The sequence below is a fragment of the Sprattus sprattus genome, assembly GCF_963457725.1.
Source record: "Sprattus sprattus genome assembly, chromosome: 18".
Classification (NCBI taxonomy): domain Eukaryota; kingdom Metazoa; phylum Chordata; class Actinopteri; order Clupeiformes; family Clupeidae; genus Sprattus; species Sprattus sprattus.
The window spans coordinates 3,150,828-3,161,957 of record NC_137916.1 but is presented as its reverse complement, the minus strand read 5'-3'; the positions used below and the strand labels follow the sequence as shown (position 1 = coordinate 3,161,957).

At 45.8% G+C, this 11,130-nt stretch overlaps 2 protein-coding genes across 2 annotated transcripts in view; both read right to left on the bottom strand.

The window, feature by feature from the left end:
* Positions 1-161: 161 nt before the first annotated feature.
* On the bottom strand, positions 162-3,221 carry tmem208 (transmembrane protein 208). The gene is made up of 6 exons (XM_080856668.1): positions 3,083-3,221; positions 2,674-2,769; positions 2,445-2,504; positions 2,154-2,290; positions 1,783-1,867; positions 162-1,324 (listed from the first exon to the last, which is right to left on the bottom strand). The coding sequence occupies exons 1-6, from the start codon at positions 3,086-3,088 to the stop codon at positions 1,187-1,189; spliced, it is 522 nt and encodes a 173-aa protein (XP_080712794.1). The 5' UTR covers positions 3,089-3,221; the 3' UTR covers positions 162-1,186.
* A 476-nt stretch (positions 3,222-3,697) lies between these two features.
* Positions 3,698-11,130, bottom strand: part of e2f4 (E2F transcription factor 4) — a 14,235-nt gene continuing 6,802 nt past the window's right edge. The window contains exons 6-10 of the mRNA XM_080855912.1: positions 10,946-11,130; positions 10,638-10,805; positions 8,553-8,600; positions 5,790-5,828; positions 3,698-5,519 (exon numbers count right to left, since the gene is read on the bottom strand). The exon at positions 10,946-11,130 is cut by the window's right edge and continues 95 nt beyond it. Of these exons, the coding sequence (XP_080712038.1) occupies positions 5,410-5,519; positions 5,790-5,828; positions 8,553-8,600; positions 10,638-10,805; positions 10,946-11,130 (550 nt within the window). The 3' untranslated portion in view covers positions 3,698-5,409. The remainder of the gene's footprint in view (positions 5,520-5,789; positions 5,829-8,552; positions 8,601-10,637; positions 10,806-10,945) is intronic.

The window sequence follows — 11,130 nt, the reverse complement described above, 5'->3', positions numbered from 1 at the left end:
CAAGCAATGGTTAGATTGTTTGGAGCAGTTATGAGTAATGAGAATAAGATGTTAATCACATTAAAACGTATTTAGTCTTCGGGATCCGTTAAAGATAACAAATACAATGCAAATTAGTGTTTTATATTGAAATTTATTTTGTATGTACATTTAAGACACTGCAGTAGCGTTCTTCAGGCAGACACACATATAGCATTTCAGGGGAAAAAAACATATTTGGACAGCTAACAGACGAGTGGCCAGAAATATTCAATATGAAAATCCAGGGCCGTGCATCCAGTATGAACACAGCCAGTCTCCCTCCAGCCTTCATCTCCTCCCCACCCAAACACAGACTCTACAAGCAGACGAGGAGTTCACGCAAGCCACGGGTGAACCGCGAAACAGTTAACAGTTAACTGAAGTGGCAGCGATCACACAACACAGTCAGTCATTCTTTATTGCCATGCCGAGTTTCAGAGAATAACCAACATCATTTCGCTTCTCACATCTTGGCTTTAAAGGGCTCGAGACACACACCTCTGTAGTACATCTGCACCTTCAATTCATTACATTTCATGCACTGTTTCAAAGGACCACACAGTCTGCGGGTTCAATACCGTTGTACTGTAAACATGTAAAATGACTTAACTCATGCCAGCACCACACACACATATGACACACGGTTGAGCCCGGTCAAGAGAGACACCCGTCACTGATGTTGAGCTTGCTATGCAGCTGACCCCAACTCACAGACGTCCGCATGGAGGGGCTTCTCTTTAGAACTCTGCCACCTAACACACCATTAAAACAGGCAGTTAAGCTGCTTTATCGTACAACTGGACTTCACAGAGGCCAACCATGCAGCTCAGTCTTTGCGAGGAAGCCCTGAGTAGAGTCATAAGTATACTGCCCCCACGTGGTATCAGAGAGAAGAGCAATTTACAGCTGTAAGAGAGACAGAGAGATGGGGTGGGAAGAGAGAGAGAGAGAGAGAGAGAGAGAGTGTGAACATGAGAGAAACCAAGACAGTGGCAGGACTGGAACAGGAGGCTGCGAGTGTGTGTGTGTGTGTGTGTATGACGTGTTTGATCACACCACTTTTTAACCCAAACGTTTGTTTGAGAGTAATGTAGTTCAACTGTCCTGGTTGGCTGTGGATAATCATGTGGTTTTCAAAAAAAAAAAAAAAGATAAAAGAATGGGGTCAGAATTTCTTCATCTGGCGTCTTTCCTGGCGTCGCTGTTTCTTCTCGTTCACCTCCTCAGGGGCTGACGGAGACGACGCAGAAAACCAGGGACCTAGGAAGTTCACCCACAGCAGCTGCATCGCACGAGCAGGGGCCTGACAGACAGACAGAGAGACAGACAGAGAAAGAGGAGGGACAGACAGGCAGGCAGGCAGACAGACAGACACACACACACACACACATTGTTATTTCCCTTGATGTCTTTCTTTACTTACTGCATGTTAACCTTGATAGGTCTGTGTGGTTAGTGCCACAGACTGGTTTCTGTCATGTTGAGAGAATAAAAGGTGTCTGCTCATGAAACCCACTAAACCTGGCATCTGAAAATCATGTAATTTAAAAAAAATTACATAAATGAAGTCTCTTTTAATGAATAATACTGCCTACATACAATCAGCAGATTAAAAGCCAGGATCAATCAGCCATTCCTGCCCCTCTGAGCTGAGTTGATGGACAGGCTCAGGTAATAAATAGTGCGTCATGAGAAGACAGACCGATCCGGGGGTCATGAGAGGACAGAGAGGTCGGGGTGATTTGAGGACAGTGGACGTACCAGCAGCCAGATGTACCAGAAGTAGGCGGAGAGCGTGCTGAGGACCTGCACTATGGCCGTCAGCAGGATCACATCTTTAAGGTGTCTGCAGGGAGGGAGTAGGTAGGGGGGGAGAGACAGTGATCAGCCGATATACAAATACATTCTTAGTGTAGCGGTCAATGCGCACACACTCACCCACCCACACACACACACGAGGTGTCAGTGAGCTATATCCTGGTCGGCAGTACTGCCCTGTTAATATGGAGTAAACATTCACACACCTCAAAATTCAGGGCAGTGTCGGTGTTGCAGCGTTTTAACAGACTTTCCAGCCTGTGTGTTTAACCCTGTCATACTGTCAGCATAAGCAAACACACAAACAGACTCACTCGGCCATGCCCTGCTCCATGTTAAGGTCGATGCCTCCGTCCAGCAAACTCCCGTCCTCAGCGAAGGCTGGCTTGGCCATGGCTGCCATGGACCGGTAGCTAGCTGCATATACAACCAGCGAAAAGACCAGCAGCAGCTGCCATGGCAACACAAAGGTGGTCACAGGGAGGGGGGGGGTTACCAGGAGAGGTGACAGAAAGAGCACTTATGGAGAACCAGACGTGAGAAACATCAGCAACGCAAGATGAATCAGGACACGGAAATGTGTGTAAAACAAGCCATGCTCTCACCCATGTCGAGAATGTAGACGAATTGTAGAAGAGAAGCAAGTTTATCCCCGCATATATGGCCTGAGAAGAAAGAAAGTCAGTGACAATAATCAAATGCTTTTACTAGAAACCACCCTGCCACGTTAAGGCCACATAGCAACACTATTCTGCCACCCATATGGGGCAACAGTACTTCAGTGCCTTTAGCTAATCATAATACTGAGCAATGCCAGAGACAATCGGCACTTACATTCGCTCCAAGAATGACTCGAGTGTAGAATTTCATAGTCGTATCGTTCTCCTCGTAGATCTGCTTCTTTCCTTTCGTACCGACCTTGCCTTTAGGCTGCACGTGAATGTGTTATAAAGGGGAGACAGCATTTTAATGCAAACAACGTCTCATCCGGACAACAGGAGAATGAATCTAGTCAAATTCAGAGTCGACAGCATGTCGACAGAATTCAGCACGATAAACACAATCACGACCAACGATAATGCATACACACCGGTACATATCTAGCTGGAAAAAAACAGGTAACATAAGCGTACTTTAGAAACTCAGATCCTATTACGGCCTTGCTAACTCACCGGCTGGTTATGTCAATAACGGTGTAGACTAAGCAGCTCGCCACGAACACGACAGACAATGTATAACCTACCGCCATGTCCTTGACTGCTTCCCGTTTCTCTGTGTTTGCCTTCACACGTTTAAACGATCGTCGCCTTATTGTTTCCCGTTATTGCATGTTTAGAAATTAATACTGTAGCTAAATACAAGCCCAAAGTTCACCATGCAATCCAGCAAACCCAATGGAAGAGAAGTAACACATCAGCGTTTCGGAATGACGTTTTCAGCGCATCAGTTACACGTCACACGTTTTACCCTCTTCTTCCTCTCTCTCGAGGATTAGGATTGGTAATATGTCGCCCCCTGCGGTCAATGAGAACACGGACAAGCTCTTTTCTTGAAGTGTACATAAAATCCTTAAAAAAAAGGTTGTATCCAAGCTCTGAATTATTTCATAATACAATACTTTTTTGTCAAAAAAAAATTCACGTTTCAGGATAAACAATCAGGGCTTGTTGCACAGTCATACAAACTGAACTGGTTGGATCTTCTCCCAGCAGTCATTTCTGCAGATGGAGCGACCACCTAAAGTCCTGCCATGTAAATGTATTAATGTATTGCTTATTTAATGAATAAACAAACAAACAAACAAATGCCACAGAAATGAAAGCCTGACAAAAACAACCACATGGGTTCAACTAATTTTATTGCTGATGGGAAGGGAATACAAACTAGTGACATATGCAGGGATTACATCATGCGTTTGGGGCTATTTTTGCAGGTTTGGATAAAAATGAGACTTTGTCACTGGAGCAGGAGCACTGTGTGGAGGCAGTGACGCGAGGACTGTAAAGTGCGATATTAAAATGATGACAACCTGAATTGCGACTGAGAGTAGTTTGAGTCTGATAGTCCTTTCTGAACATACAAAAATATATGCATCTCATCATATACACTCACTCTCACTCTCACACTCACACACACCACACACACACACACACACACAACCTGCATTCTTCATTTACACACTAGAGACAACATGAACCACAGACTCACTCTCTCTCAAACACACCCTACTACAGCTCTCACACTCACACTCACACACACACACACACACACACACACACACACACACACACACACACACACACACAGGGGCATGCTGTAATCTGAGTGCTCAAGATGCTGGGTAAGTAAGTTTAGTGCACTGCAGCGTGTCTGAGGAGTACTGTATGACAGAGACATCACAGCTGCAACACCCCTGGAATATCACATCACACACACTATATCTCTCTCACACACACAAACATAGTGGCAACCAACCAATGAATGTACGGAAGTGGAAAATTGGGGCTTTAGCACAGTTCAGCACCTCTGACAGCACCGTTGTTCACTCTCAACGGCTACACTCTTATTCACTCACACACACAGCTTCTGCTCTCTAGAACAGCCAGACACACACACAGCTTCTACTCTCCAGAACAGCCAGATACACACACACACAGCTTATGCTCTCCAGAACAGCCACAGCCACACACACAGCTTCTGTTCTCCAGAACACAGCCAGACACACACACACACAACACACATCTGGATGCACACAATGCATCCACATCATGCCACTGTGATCTCTCTCTCGCACACACAGCTTGTTCTCCAGAACAGCCAGACACACACATCTGGATGCACACCCGCATCATACCACTGTGATCTCTCGCTCGCTCTCTCACACACACACACTCTTTCTCTCTCACACACACACACACACACACACACACACACACACACACACATGATTTTTCATCTTCATTTATGCACCTCATTTGGTTCACTTTCATCAATGCAATCGTTGACCTTATACATAGATAGAGTAATTGTTACTGTATGCCTGAATGAGAGTGAAAGTGTGTGCATGTGTGTGTACTACAGAGTTTCGACCCCCTAAATGTCCACAATTTCATTTCCATTGGCTGCTGCAGCAAATCCTCCTACAATTATGAGCAGGTAATGACCATCAACCAATCAGCTGCTTCTATGATGGCAAAAACGTTGAGGCATCATCAAAGGCCAGTGAGGTCATATGATCTTCGTGGTGTGGATAAGGTCTGTGACATCGTAGGAGATGAATCTGAATCTGGGCAAGGATGACCACTGCTTTGTGATGTCATAAAGAGTCTTGTGACATATTAGTCACTTCTATAAACAGGACAGACCTGATCTCCCAGGATCCTCTTAACATATTTAGCTTTTCTTACAAAAATAACAAAACAGGTTTATGAAAAATATCCACATTTAAGAAATCAGCTTATACAACAGTCTTTCAAAAATAGAGTCGGCCAACTCTGTTCGGCAGGGGGAGGGGAAAAAAGGAATGACAAGTAAATGCCACATATGCGGTGAGTGAGTTTGGGAGAAACGCTAGAAGATGGGCACATCGAAGAGGTCACACAAGCCTTCACTCTCGTCCAGATTGTAGATGTAGTCATGGTCACCTGGGGGAGGAGAGAGCCGCAGCAGTGGGGAGAAGACTGCAGGAAGGAAGGAGGGAGAGCGGGGAGTTTTTAGCAAGAGTTACATTTTTCATTCTTTGCAAGTTACCACTGCATCCTGGTAAAAGATGTGAGAAGTACAACACATGTCTGATGCATGTGAGAAGTACAACACATTTCTGATGCATGTGAGAAGTACAACACATTTCTGATGCATGTGAGAAGTACAACACATGTCTGATGCATGTGAGAAGTACATGCTCCACTCCATTGTCCCACAATGGGGAAACCAGAGACTGACAAACTCACCCTCAGAAGCCATGAGGTCGTCCAGAAGATCAGTACTCTCTGAGGGAGAGAGAGAGAGAATCAGTTAATCAATCAATCAATCAATATCAGATCATTCTGTAAACACACTGTATTAGTCATGGAACATCATCGACTAAGAAGGACTGAGGTGGGGAAATAGGGTGAGAGACAGAGCCAATCGGATGGAGGGAGCAGAGATTTAGAGAGGAGGGAGAGGAGAGAGCTATAGAGGGGAGGGAGAGGAGAGAGATATAGAGGGGAGGGTGAGGAGAGAGATATAGAGGGGAGGTGGAGGAGAGAGATATAGAGGGGAGGGAGAGGAGAGAGATATAGAGGGGAGGTGGAGGAGAGAGATATAGAGGGGAGGTGGAGGAGAGAGATATAGAGGGGAGGTGGAGGAGAGAGATATAGAGGGGAGGGGGAGGAGAGAGATATAGAGGGGAGGGTGAGGAGAGAGCTATAGAGGGGAGAGGAGAGGAGAGAGCTATAGAGGGGAGGGAGAGGAGAGAGATATAGAGGGGAGGGTGAGGAGAGAGATATAGAGGGGAGGGAGAGGAGAGAGATATAGAGGGGAGGGTGAGGAGAGAGCTATAGAGGGGAGAGGAGAGGAGAGAGCTATAGAGGGGAGAGGAGAGGAGAGAGCTATAGAGGGGAGGGAGAGGAGAGAGATATAGAGGGGAGGGTGAGGAGAGAGATATAGAGGGGAGGTGGAGGAGAGAGATATAGAGGGGAGGTGGAGGAGAGAGATATAGAGGGGAGGTGGAGGAGAGAGATATAGAGGGGAGGGATATGAGAGGGATATAGAGGGGAGGTAGAGGAGAGAGCTATAGAGGGGAGGGAGAGGAGAGAGATATAGAGGGGAGGGAGAGGAGAGAGATATAGAGGGGAGGGATATGAGAGGGATATAGAGGGGAGGGAGGAGCGATATAAATGGGAGGAGAGAGATATAGAGGGGAGGGAGAGGGATAAAGAGGGGAGGTGGAGGAGAGAGATATAGAGGGGAGGGAGAGGAGAGAGATATAGAGGGGAGAGGAGAGAGATATAGAGGGGAGAGGAGAGAGACATCAATTAGAAATAGTCCCAGAATATTATAACATTGACTTTGGTTGAGCATTTCTCCCTTCCAGACAAGAGTTAACGCAGCATTATGTAGATTTGTACCACTTTTTAATTTATGTATTTAGTCCTGCTCCGTCACTGGGGCTCACAGCACCACTATAGACACTCAGACTGGAGCTCACAGCACCACTATAGACACTCAGACTGGAGCTAACAGCACCACTATAGACACTCATACTGGAGCTAACAGCACCACTATAGACACTCAGACTGGAGCTCACAGCACCACTGAAGACACTCATACTGGAGCTAACAGCACCACTATAGACACTCAGACTGGAGCTCACAGCACCACTATAGACACTCAGACTGGAGCTAACAGCACCACTATAGACACTCATACTGGAGCTAACAGCACCACTGAAGACACTCAGACAGGAGCTAACAGCACCACTATAGACGCTCATACTGGATCTAACAGCACCACTATAGACACTCAGACTGGGGCTCACAGCACCACTATAGACACTCATACTGGAGCTAACAGCACCACTATAGACACTCATACTGGAGCTAACAGCACCACTATAGACACTCAGACTGGAGCTAACAGCACCACTATAGACACTCAGACTGGAGCTAACAGCACCACTATAGACACTCAGACTGGAGCTCACAGCACCACTATAGACACTCATACTGGAGCTAACAGCACCACTATAGACACTCATACTGGAGCTAACAGCACCACTATAGACACTCAGACTGGAGCTAACAGCACCACTGAAGACACTCAGACTGGAGCTAACAGCACCACTATAGACACTCATACTGGAGCTCACAGCACCACTATAGACACTCATACTGGAGCTAACAGCACCACTATAGACACTCAGACTGGAGCTCACAGCACCACTGAAGACACTCATACTGGAGCTAACAGCACCACTATAGACACTCAGACTGGAGCTAACAGCACCACTGAAGACACTCATACTGGAGCTAACAGCACCACTATAGACACTCAGACTGGAGCTAACAGCACCACTATAGACACTCAGACTGGAGCTAACAGCACCACTATAGACACTCAGACTGGAGCTAACAGCACCACTATAGACACTCAGACTGGAGCTCACAGCACCACTATAGACACTCATACTGGAGCTAACAGCACCACTATAGACACTCATACTGGAGCTAACAGCACCACTATAGACACTCAGACTGGAGCTAACAGCACCACTGAAGACACTCAGACTGGAGCTAACAGCACCACTATAGACACTCATACTGGAGCTCACAGCACCACTATAGACACTCATACTGGAGCTAACAGCACCACTATAGACACTCAGACTGGAGCTAACAGCACCACTATAGACACTCATACTGGAGCTAACAGCACCACTATAGACACTCATACTGGAGCTAACAGCACCACTATAGACACTCAGACTGGGGCTCACAGCACCACTATAGACACTCATACTGGAGCTAACAGCACCACTATAGACACTCAGACTGGGGCTAACAGCACCACTATAGACACTCATACTGGAGCTAACAGCACCACTATAGACACTCAGACTGGGGCTCACAGCACCACTATAGACACTCAGACTGGAGCTCACAGCACCACTATAGACACTCAGACTGGAGCTTACAGCACCACTGAAGACACTCAGCTGACGAGGCAGGTACCTTTAGTTGGGTCAAACATCTCGGACATCTCCTTGGGGAAGTCCAACACTGAAACAGAAGTACAGAATAGGCTCATCAGCTGTAATGAACTGGGACAGCCATCACTCACTCAGTCACTCACAGAGCGTAGTTTGGGCTTCACTGCTTTTAACAAACACATTTCATTTCTCAAATGCCTTAACAGTAAGACGCTGTGCTGCCCACAGACAGGGCTTCCTGGGGTGGGTGAAGGGGGCAGGATAAGAGAGACCAGTCTAAGTGTCTAACTGCATGATATGTAGTGAATAGGAGAGACCATTGTAAGTGTCTAACTGCATATGTAGTGAATGGGAGAGACCAGTCTAAGTGTAACTGCATATGTAGTGAATGGGAGAGACCAGTCTAAGTGTAACTGCATATGTAGTGAGTGTGAGTTCACTGTGGAGCTTTGTACGCTTCACACACAAAGACAAGGAATTTGTTTTTAAGCTTTTCACCATTGCAACCGGTGAAATGTGCAATAACCTCAGGACATTGCCAAGGGGAAGCTTGTACAATGGAATCATGAGTGTGTGTGCATACATGTGTGTGAGGGGAAAGGTAACCTCTTTATCAGCCTTGGCATAAGTCTCTCAATGTTGCCTAAGTAACCACTAGCTCCACACACACACACACACACACACACACACACACACACACACACACACACACACACACACACACACACACGCACACACACACACCTGTGTGCAAACGGCCATTAGGGCTCAAATGCCTTATCGGTTCAATTACACCCAATTCAGGGTTCATACACATTTTGACCAATGGATTTCCATGACTTTAAACAAAATTTCCATGACCAAACATTTTGTGAAATCTCTGTGTATATGAAAAAGTGATCAAATGTTAAACTAACAATGACAATTCCAAAGCGTACAGTATACAAAAATATGCAGTTTACGCTCTGTGTCATAAACTTAGTGCATTTTGTTAGCATTTGAATATGCTCCCATAGGCCATTGAATGCTGGGCGTGTACAAAAAAACCCAGATTTAAAAAAAACGAATTTTGAGAAAATGAGGCAGAACCATATTCAAGTCCATATTCAAGTAATGGTAACTGATTTTAACTTTAAGCCTATAAAGTTTGAAGGAGCTGGCTTAAATACTTTGAAAATGGCTCTTCAGAAAACGCTGCTAAAAAGCGTCTGCAAATGCACATAACTTAGTTGCTCAAACATTTTTCGGTGACAAAACTATTGGGAGTAGAGAGCTAATATTTGGGACTATTAAGAAGTGTATGAACATCATTGAATGGATGATCGAGTGGGGAGATTGTCCTTAATGTTGACGTTTGCCATGGAATGACTCAGTTGTGTTCCAATGTGGCTATCGGGGAACATTCATCGAAATAGCAGGCTGGCATCTTCCAATGATTTAAAAGAATAATGCGACACATTACCTCCACAGTTAGGACTTCCTTTTTCGTTACAGAATGAGTTATCGACGCCTGCTTGGTAGCCAAGAAGTGTGACGTGCTGCTCGGCGTAGCCCTTGCTGTGGTGAGAAAGCCAGGTTGCTGTAGCTTCGCTAGCAGCAGCGCTCTGTTTACGTCCTTTGGCATGGCTTGTTAATGGTTAATGCCGCCTCTTCCATGTTTGAAATGTCGAATGTTTTGCCACCACACAACCTACATGTTGCTCGTCCCGGGTGTTCGTCTTTTTTAACCCATATCATGTACTTTGCCATTTGTAGCCAAGCATGGTTTAATCGACACTTCCCTGGCATTATCCCGTCCGCTTACTTACTGTTACTGTTACTTTGGCCACAGAACGTTTCAGTGAGAGTGTATGCCTGCTTATATTTTGAGCGTATTTCTTTTACATTTTAAAAGCAAATTAATTATTAAAAACTCAGCGTAAATAACTTTGAAAATATGAATACAACTAATTTCCATGACTTTTCCAAAACTTTTTTCAAGCACTTTTCCAGGCCTGGAAATAACCATTTTAAAATTCCATGACTTTTCCAGGTTTTTCATGACTGTACGGATCCTGCCATTTAGACTCTTCATTCACATGTGCACACATACATCACACACACTTACAGGCATCAGATTTGATTGGTTCAAAGACAGCATTGGAGGCAGGGATAGAGGAGCTGCTGTCCAATAAGGCAGAGGACTGAAGAGTGTCCAATGAGGAGGCTTCCTTGGCAGATAGGTTGTCTGGAGGCGGGGTTAAGCTGAGGGCACTGGAGCTATTACTGGACAACCCTACAGAGAGAAAAAGAGAGCGAGAGAAACAGAGAGAGAGAGACAGAGGGAGGGGAAAAAGGGGCGAAAGTTTAGACACCTCGAATCATTACCTGAAAAAAGTGAGCTGTTTTTGAAAAGTAAACGAGTATTAGTCCCACCTGACTCCGAGGCCGTTGGGTCTACGCTGCTGGGCGGAGTCTGCTGTTTAGCGGGAGGGGCTTGGGGGAGTGAGGGGATGTTCTGTGTGGGTGTAGCTGGTGCCGATTTGCTGGTGGGTGTGGCCTGTTTGGGTTGCACTGGTTGGAGCATATCTTCTGGGGGCGGGACTGGGAGCACCACAGGG